The 17,401-nt window shown below is 41.5% G+C and overlaps 3 protein-coding genes across 4 annotated transcripts in view; all 3 read right to left on the bottom strand.

Annotated features, from left to right (window-relative positions):
* LOC311096120 (uncharacterized protein) overlaps positions 1–13,853 on the bottom strand; it is an 85,307-nt gene extending 71,454 nt beyond the window's left edge. Inside the window, exons 1-3 of the mRNA XM_084135102.1 lie at positions 13,779–13,853; positions 718–1,002; positions 592–627 (exon numbers count right to left, since the gene is read on the bottom strand). Of these exons, the coding sequence (XP_083991228.1) occupies positions 592–627; positions 718–1,002; positions 13,779–13,848 (391 nt within the window). The 5' untranslated portion in view covers positions 13,849–13,853. The remainder of the gene's footprint in view (positions 1–591; positions 628–717; positions 1,003–13,778) is intronic.
* Positions 1–17,401, bottom strand: part of LOC311096116 (uncharacterized protein) — a 130,755-nt gene that overhangs the window by 64,011 nt on the left and 49,343 nt on the right. The window lies entirely within an intron of this gene.
* LOC311095613 (uncharacterized protein) lies at positions 1,052–8,852 on the bottom strand. 2 transcript variants are annotated; one of them, XR_014608874.1, is made up of 2 exons: positions 1,730–8,852; positions 1,052–1,211 (listed from the first exon to the last, which is right to left on the bottom strand). XR_014608874.1 is itself a non-coding variant. In XM_084134176.1 (2 exons), exon 2 carries the CDS (start codon positions 7,912–7,914, stop codon positions 1,999–2,001), a length of 5,916 nt encoding a protein of 1,971 aa, XP_083990302.1. In that variant the 5' UTR covers positions 7,915–8,120; positions 8,639–8,852; the 3' UTR covers positions 1,052–1,998. The 2 variants fall into 2 exon arrangements, 1 of the variants encoding a protein (XP_083990302.1); XM_084134176.1 differs by having other exon boundaries at positions 1,052–8,120; positions 8,639–8,852.

Raw genomic sequence — 17,401 nt, 5'->3', positions numbered from 1 at the left:
ATTCTCCACACAAACTTCACAAAACATTTCTGCTGCTGAGAATCTGATCAAACTGATTTCTTGACACTCAGACCAGATCTAAACATCTCTAAAATCAAATAGAGAGATGGATCTGTTTGGAGACCATGATCATACATACGTTTCCTTCTTAGACCTTAAACTATAAAATAATTGGTTTCACTTTATTTTGATGGTCCCTTTAACACATTCTGTTGACTATAAGTAGCGTCGCACCTACATGTCTACTAACTCTCATTAGAGTGTTAGTAGAGTATTAGTAGACTGGGGTTAGAGTTAGAATAAGTAGACATGTAGTTGCAAAGTTACTTATAGTCAGTAAAATGTCTGATGGAGGATCATCACAATAAAGAGTTAGTAGATATTAAGCAGACACTAATGAAAGTTATAGTTGACATGTAGTTGCAAAGCTACTTATAGTCAACAGAATGTTCAAAAGGGACCATCAAAATAAAGTTTACCAAATAATTTATTCACAGGTGATTTTTAAAATGATAAAATCTGACAAGAGACTAAACATCAGTTTTCTGTGTTCCATAAGTAACTCAATAATCAATGTTATATATTTCTTACCAGGAGCTTCAGGGACAGGTTCTGGTTTACTGGGCTCTGTTAACAGATTTTAAACCACTGTTAGTAGATTGAAAATACATTTGCAAACATTTATTGAATTATAAACAACAGTATTATATACTGTACCTGTTATGTTCACAGTGAATTTAGCTGATCTGTGTCCTTGATTTGTTTGGATAAAGAATCTGAATTCTCCCGTCACTGTAGTTGGACTGAAGCTGCATGTGAAGCTGTTTCTCTGTTTTTGTGGAAACTCTTCTCTACAGATTGTTGAGTCATTCTTGTTCTCAGAGTAATAAAACTTATACATTGCAATGCAGCATCCAGAGTTCTTCAGAGAGACGCTGCAGTTGAGAGTTACTTCTTCACTCACAGTTCCAGTCACATCCTCACAGCTTACACTGATGTCATCTGAAAAATCAAACAAACAAAAAAACAGAGTATATCTGTTAGTGAGGTAATCTAGCAGGGCTAGTTCATTAAGGGTTTTAGCCAGTAAACAGGATGGTGTATCGGTCAGGACACAGGAATAAAGACGAGGAGATGTAATTTCTTCTATTAACTGTATTGAGATCCAGCAGTACTCATCAGAACATTCCAATATCCAATATTGTCATAGTCTGATAAAGAAACAAATAAATCACCATTAGGTACTTAAATTACTATGCAACGTAAATAATAAATCCACACAAATAATACAAATCAGGATCATCAAACATAAATATATCAATAAACATTGCTATGTCCCTTTAAACATAATCAACAATTACATGAGGATATTACTTCCTTCACATAATAGCTTCACCTCCTATATCACTGACCAGTTTACATTCAACTATATTAAAAGGGGTTTACAGAAGGAGAAATGGCGACATCCTCTGGCGAGAAAAGGCTACTGCACAACAGGATCTGCACATGGTCTCCTGAGCACGATATTAACTCTTAATTAAATGTTATAAACGTACTACGTAATTTAGAAATCAGAAAGCTCACATTAGTTAAATTATTATTTCCTACAGTGTTTTACAGCTTAAACATTTTTCTATTGCTATAAATCTCACTCATCACGCTGGGCACGTTAATGCATTGTAATTCTACAGTATAGAAACATAAACACAACGAAGTGACAGTCACTTACTTTTCGTCATGAACTCAACACATGAATATTGGAAGCTGGATCATTCAGAACAGATTAAGGAAACTACACAACACAGGTACATATGCTGCTGAACTTGAATACATTTCCGAACTCACTATAACCACAACCAACACACTAGCTACACACTTCCTCTACCGTAACCACCGAAGAAGAGTCTTAAAGCGGCAGGCACCCAGAAATGTCAGAGCCTTTTATACAGCCGCCCCCAAATGTGCAAGCACATTTGCTTCCATTAAAAAGCTCATCAGTCAGGCTGAGGGGGGGCTCACCGAGGCATCGTCCTCCCCTGACGGGAGAGCTGGCAACATCACCAACCGAGCTACCGGTCGGGTGTACACATGTCCTCTGATATCCACATCAGCGGATCTAATGCATCCATCATCGCTGCGGTGAATCTTGGTTACATGCCCAATGGGCCACAGGGCTCGAGGTAGCTGCGGGTCCACCAGCATGACAACAGCCTTATCCAGTAATTCAGGAGAAGTGGAGTGCCATTTCTGTCTGGTCTGCAGCCCAGGGAGATATTCTCTGATGAATCTGGACCAGAATTGGTCAGCGAGAACTTGTGAATGCCTCCAGCGTCTGCGACTCAGGAGCTCCGTCTCAGGATAGACCACTTGGGGAAGAGATCCATCAGGCCGCCCCATAAGCAGACTATTGGGTGTCACAGGGTCGATATCTGCAATGTCGGCGGATACATAACCCAACGGTTTAGAGTTGAGGATTGCCTCAACTTCCAGGAGAACGGTGAGAAGGACATCTTCATGAACAGGTTGTGCCCCCACACAGGTGTAAAGTGCAGACTTTACGGAGCGGACCTCTCTCTCCCACACTCCACCAAAGTGTGGAGCCGCTGGGGGGTTAAACTGAAACTTAATCCTCTGACGTGCGAGTCGTTCCCGCAAGGTTGGCTCCATACTGGCAAAAGCCTCTCTAAGTTCCCGTTCTCCTCCTCTGAAATTGGTCCCCTGGTCTGACAACAACTCTGCAGGTGTCCCCCTTCTGGCGATGAACCGTCTTAGGGCCATCAAGTAAGCATCCGCATCCATGTTTCTGAGGAGATCCAAGTGTACCGCCCTGGTTGTTAAACACTTAAATATTATCCCCCAGCGTTTCTCCTGGCGTCTGCCCATCTTCACCAACATGGGTCCAAAACAATCCACACCAGTGGAATGGAAGGCGGGTTTGTGTAATCGGAGACGAGCAACGGGAAGGTCCGCCATTCGGGGAATGGAAGGCTGAGCTCTCCAGCGCTGACATTCGGCACAAGAACGCTGATGTCTGCGAATCGCCTCCCTTCCATGGATTATCCAGAATGACCGCCGCATCTCTGCAAAGACCCGCTCTGGACCAGGATGGTGCAGGTTGCTATCGAACCTTTGGATAAGCAAGCGTGTAACTGGGTGTGAGGCATCCAGAACTACAGGGTGCAATGTCATGTCATCTTGACCTTCCAAACGTCGTAGCCGACCTCCTACTCGTATGAGGTCCGTGGATTTATCTAACTCCGGAGCCAAGGTGAGTAATCGACTCCCAGGTGAGACAGGTTTCCCAACTGCAAGGAGCTTGTAGTCCTCTGGAAATGACTGTTGTTGGGCTCGCTGGAGAACAATCATCTCTGCCTGTTGGTACTCTTCAGCATTAGGTGGTGAGCTTGAAGGGTTTTGTCCTAGGATTTCTTGAGCAGTGGCATCTATGAGCTCCTGCCAGGTTTGGTACACCTTATCATCCCTGCTGATCGACATTGGTGAGGTAATCGTTACTCCACAGAAGGTGGTCTTCCGGAGTTCCACATTGTCCTCAAATGGCTCGGTGCTGGGTCTCTCTGGCCAGGTGGCTGGGTTCTGGAGAAGGAAGGGGGGTCCTTGAGACCATCGGTTGGGATTTATTAGGGCCTCCAGGGTCTTCCCTCTCGTCAGATCATCAGCAGGATTATTCGCTGAGTCCACGTAGCGCCAAGTGCACTTCTCTGTTAACTCCTGTATCTCAGCTATTCTGGCGCCTACGAAGACCTTGTAGCGGCAAGACTGGGAGTGTAGCCAGGTTAGTACTGTAGTGGAGTCTGACCACAACACAGTTCGAGCCACTGTCAAGGTAAGTTCCCTCTCGAGGACATGAGCCAGCTGCGCTGCAACCAGAGCTCCACAAAGCTCCAGGCGTGGGATAGAATGCAGACGTCTTGGAGCTACTCGTGAACGAGCAAGGATGAAAGACAGGTGGATCTGGCCTTCCATGTCCTCAGTTCTCATGTAGGCTACGGCTCCATAAGCCTGCTCAGACGCATCTGCGAAGATGTGCACCTCACGGGTGGCACCCTCAAGGTTGGCATCCGCCGGAACATATGCACGTGGAAATGTAAGGAGAGGTAAGGACTCAAGTTCAGCCTCCCAGCTGGACCAGGCTTGCAGGAGTTCGGCGGGTAAGTTAGAGTCATCCCAACCTCGCTTCTTATCCCACAGCTGCCTGATGATGAGCTTCGCTCGGGTGGAGAAAGGTAACATATAACCCAAGGGATCATATTGAGTAGCTAATACTCTGTAAATGTTCCTCAGAGTTGGTACCTCATAGGACACAGGCCTATGTTTGTAGCCCAAGGAGTCGGTTGCCCAATTCCAGCTGAGACCGAGTGTTGATTCCAGAGGGTTGGACTTATCCTGTGCCAGCCACAGGTCCAGGCTTTCAGATCTAGCCTCTTGAGGCAAATGACTCAGGACGCCTGGATTGTTGCAAGCCCATTGACGCAACTCAAAACCTGCAGAAATCAGAAGATCCCTGAGACGATCCACCAGCAGTTTAGCTTCACCCGGCGTACCCACACTCTGCAGGCAGTTATCTACGTAAAAGCAGTTCTCAACCGAGAATCTCAGGTCATCGTCCGGCTGGCAGTGGTCAACAACATGGCGCTGCAGGGCGTATGTCGCACAGCACGGGCTACAGGTTGTGCCGAAAGGCAAAACATGCCACTCAAATGTTCTTGGGGGTTCTTCCACCTTCAGGTCCCGCCACAGGAACCTTAGAAGGCGGCGATCTTCAGGGATGAGGCGGACTTGATGGAACATCCCCTTGATGTCTCCACTAACCGCTATGGGATGTTCACGAAATCTCAGTAATACTCCCAGCAAGGGGGCGCCAAGGGTAGGGCCAGGTAGCAGGTACTGGTTCAGGGTCTGCCCAAGGTACTGGTGAGAGCAGTTAAAAACCAGGCGGTTCTTTCCGTTGTGGCTGACGAGATGATGTGAGATGTACCATCCTTCTTTGGTAGAGGTCTCCTCAGTTACTTCCCTCACAGCACCTGCTTCAATGAGCTTCTGCATTTCCATCTTGTATGCATCCGCTAGCTTGGAGTCCTTTAAAAGTCGCCTCTCAATACTACGTAACATGGGCATAACTGACTCCTTTGGCGAGTGCAAAGGTGGCATGCTTGGATGGCGCAGCAATGGTGTGGCGTACCTAAGAATTCCATCTACATTAGTACGAACCGTCTTGGCTTCAAGCAATGCTACAGCCTGCTGATCCTGCTTTGATCGAGTCACCTCTCTTTCATGTCGGTAAGGTACAGTGTCTACTTGCCAGAGCCTCTCCACATGCTTGTAAAGCTCATCCATTGGTGGTGTAGATGAAGTAAACAGACACTGTGCAGGTTGGATTGGCCGCCCCATGAATGGGGTAGGGCCTTGAAGAGTCCACCCAAGCCTGGTGCGGACTGCGGCTGGGCCACCTGGTGGACCAAGTCTGACTGGTTCAACAGGTGTTATCAGCTGAGGGTTGTCAGAGCCTACAAGGAGTGTTGGCTGAGCATCTCTTAAGGCAGGTAGGGGAATGCCACTTAGGTATTTGTATTTCCTCTTCAGGCGATCAATAGGGTAAGTATGCTGTGCTAGGCTGAGGCGGCCAGCTGTGAAAGCACCATTGATCTTATAGCTGGTGTGAGGGTTTGTAGCTGGTGAAACACGGAAAGACACTGTGTGGCCATGGAGGATCTGGATGTCCTGTCGGACTGTACGCAAAGGAAGCGCTTCAGGAGTGCCCTTTATGCCAAGAAACTTAGCTGCTGCTGGCAACAACATGGTCCTCTCTGACCCATCATCGAGGATCGCAAAGGTGTCAAGTGTCCGGTCCTCATAATGTACAAGCACAGGGACGACCTTTAACATGACTCGATTCCCGGCTCCAGGTCTGTCCAGGTAGAGCGAGTCAGCCGCAGAGCTGGTTAAGCAGCTCTCTTCTTTAACGGCTACATCTTTATTTCCCATCTCTGCTCTTGTATTTATCTCGTGAAGAGCCAGTAGATGTTTTCCTTGACAGATGTTGCAAGGTTTCTTCAATGTGCACTGAGCGGCTTGATGAGTTCGTGCACAGCGCCAGCACCGCTTGTTAACCCGTATCCACTCTCTAAGCTGTTCTTTGGAGAGTTTGGTGACCGCACTGCATTGACTAAGATAATGCTCAGTACTCTCACAGTAGGCACAGTAAGCTTTACTCTTGGCCCCTCTGCTGGCTGAACTCTCTTTGTGGTACAAAGATGCGGTCTCTTTTGACTCACCAGCTCCATGTAGGACGGTCACCGTTTGTCTTCCAGGACGACCATCAGTCTTCACATTTTGCCTTTCCTTTATGCTGCGTCCAGTAGCCTGACTGTCGAAGCCCTGACACCATGATTCATAGCGGAGCCATTCTGCCAAATCATGTAGAGTGTGGGTCGCCCCTAACTGCTTGAACTGATGTCGACGGAAATCAGCTCTCTGTTCCGGAGGGAGCTTACTCAGCAGACGAGCAACATGTGAGCCACAGTTGAGTTCGATCTCCCCTTCAGGACCCAGAGTCCGCAACAAACCCACTAAAGATTGTATCTGGAGAGAGAACTTCTGGAATGCCATCGTATCACCACGCCTTACTTCGGGGGTTTCTAGAACACTTGCTATCCTCTTTAAGGCAAGTTGATGAGGCTGACCAAATTTGTCATGTAGGGCTGACATAGTGTCACTGTAGGGGGTTGGCGAGTTTAGATAAGCATCAGCTATAAGCTTAGCTTCCTCCAGCTTTAAATGATCCACAAGTATTTGATACTTGAAGAGTTCTGTAGCATTAGATGGGAGTAGGTTTTCTAGAGCTATGCGAAGCCGTGCAAATTCGCTGGGATCCGGGTGAATGAACTTTGGGATTGTGGGTTGAGGCCCTCGATACACTTGCTCATTCCCTGGCGGCTGCATAAACTGATTAGGTGGTGGCATGCCATGTACCGCTCCAGTGGCTGCTAAAGGATGGTAGATTCGGGCAGGCGCTGATTGCATTACAGGTGCATGAGCTGGGGCAGGGTGTGTGAGCAACTGAGAGGGTCGTGTAGAGGGGTATGGTGATATCCCTTTATCATAAGTAGGAGGGGGATACTGAGGAGGCAGTGGAGGCTCACAAGGCATACATACTCTAACTTCAGAGGAAAGGCCGTGATGTCTACTGTCTAGCCCTTGTTCCTCGACCCTGAGATTGTACATCCCTCTTGAAAGGTTCTCATCAGGTTCAGGCCAGGGTGGAGGATCAGGCCAGTCCTCCTGCTCCATTTCCTTTGAGTGTGGTGCAACAGTGAAACTCCTTGAGGCTACAGCATCGGCTTGTGGAGATGTGGGATTACTATAGTTTGAGGCTGGGCTATTAACTTGGACCAGGTCTGCTCTCAGTGAGCGGGCTACCTCCAGTAGCTCCTTCATCTCGCGCCGTGCTTCATTGAGTTCCTTTATGCCCGTTTGGAAGGCCTGTTGTGTTTGGAGCAGTTTAGTATTCTCCTCTCGAATAGCTCTGATTTCCTCAGAGAAACGAGAATCCAGATATGGGCTCTGATGGAATGAGGGTGTTCGCGCAGGCTGGATAAGCCCATCCAAATCTCTCCTCTGGTTGTGGTCTGGGGCTAGCTGAGGAATCTCCGGGTGAGCAGCATTCCCAGGGAAGCCACTAGAGTGAGGGTGGGCTGTCTGGAAAGTGGTCATCTGATCTGGACCCTCCCGAGTGAGGAACGCCCTCCTATCCAAGGCAGGGGATGAGAGGCCCCATTGATGCTGATCTCGTTGACTATATCCCATATAGTCCACTTCGAAGTCCTGAAGTCTGACCGGTCGACGTATTTGACGTTTAGGTCTCACATCAGGATACATCTCTTCATCTGACTCCATCCTGAATACTGCTAATCCGGCTCGAAGGACCAATGTTAGTGAGGTAATCTAGCAGGGCTAGTTCATTAAGGGTTTTAGCCAGTAAACAGGATGGTGTATCGGTCAGGACACAGGAATAAAGACGAGGAGATGTAATTTCTTCTATTAACTGTATTGAGATCCAGCAGTACTCATCAGAACATTCCAATATCCAATATTGTCATAGTCTGATAAAGAAACAAATAAATCACCATTAGGTACTTAAATTACTATGCAACGTAAATAATAAATCCACACAAATAATACAAATCAGGATCATCAAACATAAATATATCAATAAACATTGCTATGTCCCTTTAAACATAATCAACAATTACATGAGGATATTACTTCCTTCACATAATAGCTTCACCTCCTATATCACTGACCAGTTTACATTCAACTATATTAAAAGGGGTTTACAGAAGGAGAAATGGCGACATCCTCTGGCGAGAAAAGGCTACTGCACAACAGGATCTGCACATGGTCTCCTGAGCACGATATTAACTCTTAATTAAATGTTATAAACGTACTACGTAATTTAGAAATCAGAAAGCTCACATTAGTTAAATTATTATTTCCTACAGTGTTTTACAGCTTAAACATTTTTCTATTGCTATAAATCTCACTCATCACGCTGGGCACGTTAATGCATTGTAATTCTACAGTATAGAAACATAAACACAACGAAGTGACAGTCACTTACTTTTCGTCATGAACTCAACACATGAATATTGGAAGCTGGATCATTCAGAACAGATTAAGGAAACTACACAACACAGGTACATATGCTGCTGAACTTGAATACATTTCCGAACTCACTATAACCACAACCAACACACTAGCTACACACTTCCTCTACCGTAACCACCGAAGAAGAGTCTTAAAGCGGCAGGCACCCAGAAATGTCAGAGCCTTTTATACAATATCATATAATACAGCAACTGAACAATAATAAAGATTTTTTTTTACATCTTAGTAAACTTTTAACATATCAGACTTTATGTGTCTGTGTCCATGGCAATATAATAAACACACAGTGACTCTTTCACCCGAGAACCTATTTATAAATTAAACCACTGCATTATGTGTTTTTGTTCATTATACACTGTAAAAACTAAAGGAGCCTCAAATATCCTGTTGGATACTCAAGGAACTTCAAAATGTAATTTAGGTGCCTCAAAGCTCTTTCTCCTATAGTAGGGTTACTGGAGGAGCATTGACAATCTTTGAGGTTCTTGCTGGAACTTATGGGATCCTTTAAGCACTTTGTATTTAGTTCAGAGGTTCTGGACTCACCTTTTCATTACCATGAGACCTCGAAGTGCTTTGGGGGAAAATAGAGGAACTTGAATGCGATAAAAGGGTTATTGGAAGATCTTTTAACATTTAAGTGGTTCCTGGAAGATCTCTTATGTTAAAGCCAGCATCTGGAGGAACCCAATGGTTCAGTGAGGCCAGAATAAGATTATTATTATCCTATTATTATTATTATTATTATTATTATAATTATAGGCTACTTAAGTTTGATTCAGTATACATACCCAGGTGAAAAAGACGTACTATTAAATGTATTAAAAATGTACTTGAGTGTGTTTTTAGTAGACCTACAATACAAATATACTTTAATGCATATAGCCTATACATCTTTTTCACTTGGGTAGCTTACATTTATTTAGTATAGGCCTATTTTATTAAGTAATTTAAACCTTAAACAACAACACTAAATAATAATATTAATAATATGAAGAAGAACAACCAGGAGGAGAGAAGTTTTATTCTGTCACGAAACTGCTGCTATCCCTCTGCTGTCGTCGCTTCAGTGATGCTCGCACTACTCGCGCGCAACAAAGCTCAGCTGATTGACGTCATCGGGACGGGTTTGAAAGTAACGGCTCCTCTCATCAAAGCTTCCGCCATTTGTTCGGCTCTCCGTTACAAGGTTTGTAAACTCGCCAAATAAATATAAATACAGAGTCTAGTCTACACACTATATATTCAAACACACACATATATATATATATATATATATAAACTAAATTTATTATACAGGGTGGGCCATTTATATGGATACACCGTAATAACATGGGAATGGTTGGTGATATTAAAGTCCTGTTTGTGGCACATTAGTATATGTGAGGGGGCAAACTCCTCAAGATGGGTGGTGACCATGGTGGCCATTTAGAAGTCGGCCATCTTGGATACAACTTTTGTTTTTTCAATAGGAAGTGGGCCATGTGACACATCAAACTTATTGGTAATGTCACAAGAAAAACAATGGTGTGCTTGGTTTCAACGTAACTTTATTCGTTCATGAGTTATTTACAAGTTTCTGACCACTTATAAAATGTGTTCAATGTGCTGCCCATTGTGTTGGATTGTCAATGCAACCCTGTTCTCCCACTCTTCACACACTGATAGCAACACCGCAGGAGAAATGCCAGCACAGGCATCCAGTATCCGTAGTTTCAGGTGCTGCACATCTCGTATCTTCACACCATAGACAATTGCCTTCAGATGACCCCAGAGATAAAAGTCTAAGGGGGTCAGATCGGGAGACCTTGGGGGCCATTCAACTGGCCCACGACGACCAATCCACTTTCCAGGAAACTGTTCATCTAGGAATAGAAAACTCAGGGAACGTGCCAGCTTCAGTGCATAAAGAGGGAAACACATCATCATGTAGCAATTTCAAATATCCAGTTCCCTCTTTATGCACTGAAGCTGGCACGTTCCCTGAGTTTTTCCAGCAAGATGGTGCACCACCACATTATGGGTGCCAGGTCCGAGCATTCCTAGATGAACAGTTTCCTGGAAAGTGGATTGGTCATCGTGGGCCAGTTGAATGGCCCCCAAGGTCTCCCGATCTGACCCCCTTAGACTTTTATCTTTGGGGTCATCTGAAGGCAATTGTCTATGGTGTGAAGATACGAGATGTGCAGCACCTGAAACTACGGATACTGGATGCCTGTGCTGGCATTTCTCCTGCGGTGTTGCTATCAGTGTGTGAAGAGTGGGAGAACAGGGTTGCATTGACAATCCAACACAATGGGCAGCACATTGAACACATTTTATAAGTGGTCAGAAACTTGTAAATAACTCATGAACGAATAAAGTTACGTTGAAACCAAGCACACCATTGTTTTTCTTGTGACATTACCAATAAGTTTGATGTGTCACATGGCCCTCTTCCTATTGAAAAAACAAAAGTTGTATCCAAGATGGCCGACTTCTAAATGGCCACCATGGTCACCACCCATCTTGAGGAGTTTGCCCCCTCACATATACTAATGTGCCACAAACAGGACTTTAATATCACCAACCATTCCCATGTTATTACGGTGTATCCATATAAATGGCCCACCCTGTACATTACTACGTTTTTACAGTGTTTACCACTCGTTTATTGTTTTCCCCAGAACAACCATTACATTTCTAAAATAATCTGAACATTTCAGTGGCAACATTGAATTACAGTAAGTTACCTGCACCACATGCAAGTACTTTATTACTATGAACTTTCTCTGTGTGAAATTGTATTGTTTGACTGTGTTTTTTTAATAAGTTATTCTCTGAAAATCTTCCCTCATGCTCTCAAATCTCATTCATGTTACTCAGAAAAATAATATCACAGGTTTGGTTCACAAATAATGCTATGCATTTTTTCTTATATCTTTATCATTTGCATTTGAATATATGACATTTTAACTCTGAATTATAACTTCAAGTTTAGTCTTTTTCGACAAAAAAAAAAAGAAAAAGAAAAAGGAAAAGGCTATTATATGGCTTCAGAAGACTTACAACACAACCCATAACACATGAGTTGTGAACTCATTGATTATTTTTAGGATCTTTTCTGGGACATTTTTGGAGCTTAACCATTTTTACATAAATTGTTGCATTGAATTGAACTAGACAAGTGTACATAAGAATGGTTTCATGAATGATTTACACAATTTTTTTCTGCTTGTGTTTCATGCAGTGATCGGTAAGCGATCGGTGACTGGGCTTGCATTATGCCTGAGATCTGCTTTTGGGTTCCACAGACAGAAAGTCAAACAGGTTTGGAACGTCACAAGGCTGAGGAAATTATTTAAATTTCACAACTATCACTTTAATAACCTTACTAACAGTAAATTTTGTACTTTGCAGGGATCTCGGTAAGCTAAAATACAAGTTTGAACAAGAATAAAAATCCTCCTGTAGACCTGAAAATCACTGAAGTGCCTGGACCATCAACCAGAACAGAGGAAAAACAAACGGAAAACGAATCTGCTGTACCTTTTCACTTTTCTAACTCTTTAAGTACCTCACACCAACTTGGTCCCATAGTGACATTTTTGACCACAAACGAAATTGCTGACCATGTAAATTCTTATTGAAATGACTGAATTCACCAGTGAACATTCACAGAACAACAGATAATTGTACTGCACCTTAATACTGTTTCCGGGTCGAAGCCTCTACTTCTACTTCCTCTATCTTGTTTCATGAGAATACGCAACAACCATTTATGAACACTGTTGATTCAAGTCACACATTTAAGCTTTTCAAAAGCCATAGTGTACATTACAGTCTCCAGTCTAATGGCATCCCAGACTTCAACATTTTATGATTAAAAATAGCTGAATATCTAACCATCTAAGATTTCGGTATAGAGATAAAGGTTAGGATCATAATTTTCAGGAATATTACAGCGCAATGAGTGCATATTAGCACTGTTTGTTTGTTTTTGGCATCTGATAGAGCTTTTGTACTTGGAAACAGTGATGTCAGACTTACCATCGGACTGAAACACAAATGTTTTAAAGTTAAGATGGACATTTTTAATTCGTCAAAATGTAATTTTTTTACATTGATTTATTTCGAGGAATATATGTGTTTCCATGCATTTTGTTGAGATGTCTTTTCTTGTTCTATTGTATATACATGGTTGATTATACATGTTGCTTATGTATTATACTATTTTTTTGCGTATTCATTGATATTAATCTATAGTTAACTTTTTTTCCCATGTGCATGAAAGTGTATGTATAAAAATGTATATCAAATATGTAATAAACAATTCTTATTTTGTATTTGGTTCAATTTGTTTATTATAATAGAAGTCAAAGGTAACCATAGTAACAACATGAAATTAATATTTAAAAAAAAAAAAATTGGTTCCTGGAGGCACCCAAAGTGGTTCCACACAGTGCCTAATATAAGAGTTCCTCAGGAAACCTGTGTGGTTCCTCAGAGAACTGCCCCTTTTTAAAGGGTGCCTGTCTACAGACGGTTCCGCCGGTGTGGCAAAGTGAAGAACCCCAAAAGGTTCCTCCAGGCAACTTTTATTTTTACAGTGTATTTTGAACAGGATTTAATCTCTGGTAATGGGAGGGTCACATATTGTATTATTTACAATTAATTATAGTTTATATATTCAGTAGTAATATATACACCACAGTCTTTCTTTCATGTGCATCAGAGTCAGTTGAGAAACACAAGATCATGTTGGCTGAAAATGTGATTTTCTGCTTCTCTGTATGAACACATTATTTTACTTAAAAGAGTGTGAGTATATAAACACATAATTTAGCAGAAAATGCACTGCTCCCTGACTCTAATGGATTTCCCTCTAATGTTCAAAAGTAATTGTTCAAATAGTAAATCTGAATTTTAATCCCTGGAAGGATGAAATACTCAGAGTCATAAACACTTGGACTGACCTGGATACACTTGCAAAAGGAACTGCAACTTGTGTTATGATATCTAACAAGTTTTTAACTTTTTTCTTCATTATCTTATATTTACTCCCTCCTAAAAATTCTCACACACTCTTTCTAGGGGAAAGTTTATTCTCTTACCATCAGCTTGACGGACAGCAGTAAAAGTCCAAACCAGAATGAACAGTTGCACTGCATTTACAGCATTCATGGTTCTGATTCTGCAATAGAAAACAATTAACAGAAAATTGCATCAAAAGTGAAACTTAAAGAACAAGGACTAACAAGCAAGTGCTAGAGATTAAATTAGAGACGATTTACTGTAAGCTCAGTATGTCATAAAGTAATTAAATCATTTTGCGAGATTTCACACAACATAACGAATCATGCATTAAGAGGGGTTGAAGAGACTCACGAGTGTAAAATACAAACACAATATTTACTACAATAAAGCAAAGAGAACACAATGAAAAAGATCCATTCATGATAATATTGCTGTTGAATCTACAGAGCCACAACAGAAATTGGACTTGATGATATACATATTTTTCTATTGCGTATTCTCTGGCTGAACGCACAACACTGTCACACTGATAAGACAAAATTATCACAAACACGCAGAAAAACAGTTTTCTATTAGCCTATTTAAAGATCTGCAAAATGTGTAAATCACATATTACAAACATACCATGTAGGCCTACTGAAGATTTTCCTGTGGCTGGTTATGGATCAGTAAATATAAAGGATATTATTTTCCTGTTGAAGAGAGAGTTATTGCTCTCTGGTCTGTAGCCTGTGGTTCAGCGAGTGTGTTCATTCACTCTGACTCTCTCTACAGCTCACTCTAGTGTATATAGCCTACTACAGGCTACTCAAATTTCACTTTCGAAATGAGAGTTAATTTCGAGTCAGCAGTCGATGCTGTCACTCACGACTTGCAAATCTCCCCTTCATGACGCAATGCTGCAATTTTGCATTTCTATATGTCAAATAATTGTGGAGATACCGAGGGCCGTAGCCAATAGCCTCTCTGTTTGTTGCTGGAACACAAAAAGTTTAAAAAATGTCAAGCGGTTTAACAGCACTCGTCAATGTCAAAACAATTGAAATGACCAATCAAATCAAAGAAGGCTTCTTAAGTGTTCACATATTATCAGAGACCGAACGTGAATTAGTGCGACGCTTTAACAATGAAGGAGATTGGGGAGGGGATGTAGCTAAACATTTAATATTTTATATATTATTATAGCCTATGTTATATAGGCTATTATATGTTATTACGGTAATATTATATATTTTAAAATGAAAAGATATTTGCAAATAGTTCAAATTTATTACTTTACAAAAAAAAAAAAGAAAAAGAAAAAAGATCATAGCTGTTTGTTTACCATTCTCGGATTCCCTTTCTCTTTAGCTACCAATGTCATCGATGTGTTAATATGCAATGTCAATATTTTTAAATAAATTAATATATGTAGCCTAGATGAATAGGCTACAGTATTTAATGGTTCTACAATGCAGAACCCCCTGATCAATGAGGTGTTGTTGCTTAATTTGTAAACTTGAACACATTTTTTTCTTTGTGAGGCACATTGTTTAGTAAAGCTGCTTTTGAACAATAAAGTGATATTTAAAACAATTATATTCATTTGAGTAACCCTTATCCACCCATGAGAACCTACCACTGCAAAATCTCTCCCTCATCAAAGGTAAACAGGGTTTTTAATAGTCACAACTGTTGTCCCTCAAGTGAGGTGCTTCCCATGATGCTTTAGGGAAACTTTCACTGTAATAATAATCACTTTGGAATCCTTGTGTAAACTAGAAGCAGTGTATCACCCACACTTTTCCATTCCTCCAACTGGGCTCAAATTCCTGGCATCAGGACAGGCAATCTGTTCAAAAGCTTGTTTGTGCTATCAGAGCCTGTGTGAGATGTCTGAGGCACACTGGCAAATTATTGACACCTAACTGGTTTAAAATAAAGTCAAAACAATAGACTTAATGAGACGGAATGAAATCTTGTACATCAACACTATAGTTTCAGCATCAACCACTGAAAAATACATTGGTCATAGCCTGCACAACAAACATATAAAATGAGATGCAATTACATTATAATCATGCATTTTTTATAATCAGACACTTTTGTCCAAAGTGACTTACAATAGGGGAACAAAAGCAATTTATCATAGAACCAACAATAATCATATTCAGGTGGAGGTTTTGCAGCTCATTCCACCTGAGAGGAGCAGAGAGGGTGAAGGGTCTGGAAAGTGACTTTGAGAAAGCAAACTTAGACCCTCTTCCGCTGTCAATTGATGAATAGTTATTGATATGTTCCAGGCTGAATTTCTCTGGGAAGGTGCATTTAATCTTTTTTAAACCATCAAAAACAACTTCAGCCTATGAGACAGTGATATTCTCCTCAGTGTCTTTGTAGGAGCTTTTGGCTGATACTCAAACGACATGTCTGTCTATCTGTTCTCCAACAGACTGAGATTGCTTTGATCTCTGTGGTTCAAGTCTGTCTATCTGTTCTCCAACAGACTGAGATTGCTTTGATCTCTGTGGTTCAAAACATGTCTGTCTATCTGTTCTCCAACAGACTGAGATTGCTTTGATCTCTGTGGTTCAAAAGGGTAAATATTGTTTCTGGAAAATGGCAACCCTGTATCACATGAAATACGTTCTGAGGAAACTATTTTGCAAATCGCAATTACGTTACATGCCAACATATAAGCAGTGCTATTACGTTGGTCCTTAACCTAATATAGCCAATCTATTGCAGTGCTATTACGTTTGTCCTGAACATAATACATCCAAAGCAGGTTTCTTTTCACACGTAGCAGCTAATGCTGTTCATTTTGTTTTAATTATTTACTCCCTTTTTTCTCATTGGGCTACAAAATTATTATCTATGCCAGGGCGAGTCAAATGGCGGCACCCAGATAATTTTTATCTGGCCCTCCAACTGGTTTTTGATGTTTAAAACCCCTCGCAATCTGATATCAAAGTCCCCGCAAAGGTTTAGCACGTTCAGCGGTGAGTTTAACAACGCAGCGGTGAATTTAACAACACTCAACTGCAGGTAAAACGGCCAAATACCATAAAGACGTTAACCTCTCTGTTATTGTAGCTATTGCATTGTCCTGCCATCATAAAATTTATATTTGTATATTTTATTTATATTTGTAAAATTATATTTTATCAGTAGGAAATCGCGCTGAAGAAGTCTCGTTCCGAGCACATCGCGATATTTGGTATCAGTTCACGTGTGTCAGATGTTGTTAAGTAAATAAATACGCTGTTCTAATAATGTGTGATATAATGTCTTTTCTGTTTGTGGATATTAATCTGCCATTATATCTGCCATCTCCACGGAGACTTTGCGTTTCATTGCTTTCTAATTCAAAATAGGGTGATTAAACACTGCCTGTCACGTGACGTGCTATAGGCCTAGATATTCATATCAGATTAAAAATAGTACAATTCTTTCCAAAGTTGTATTTGTAGTAGAAGCACAGTAAAAACAACACTTACCATGCTTTTACCACAGTAACATTGGTTTTACTGTGATAAGTGTAGTAAAAAGACAGTAATCACAAAACTTACCATGCTTTTACCACACTATTGGTAGTTTTAATGTGATATTTATTGTAAATGCACAGTAACCACAAAACTTACCATGCTTTAAACCTCAGTAACCTTAGTTTTACTGTGATTGGTGTAGCAAAGGACAGTACTCAAAAAACGGACCATGC

Source organism: Abramis brama (assembly GCF_963993115.1).
Source record: "Abramis brama genome assembly, chromosome: 14".
NCBI classification, from domain to species: Eukaryota; Metazoa; Chordata; class Actinopteri; order Cypriniformes; family Leuciscidae; genus Abramis; species Abramis brama.
The sequence above is the reverse complement of the archived record's forward strand: the minus strand, read 5'-3'. Positions and strand labels throughout refer to the sequence as shown.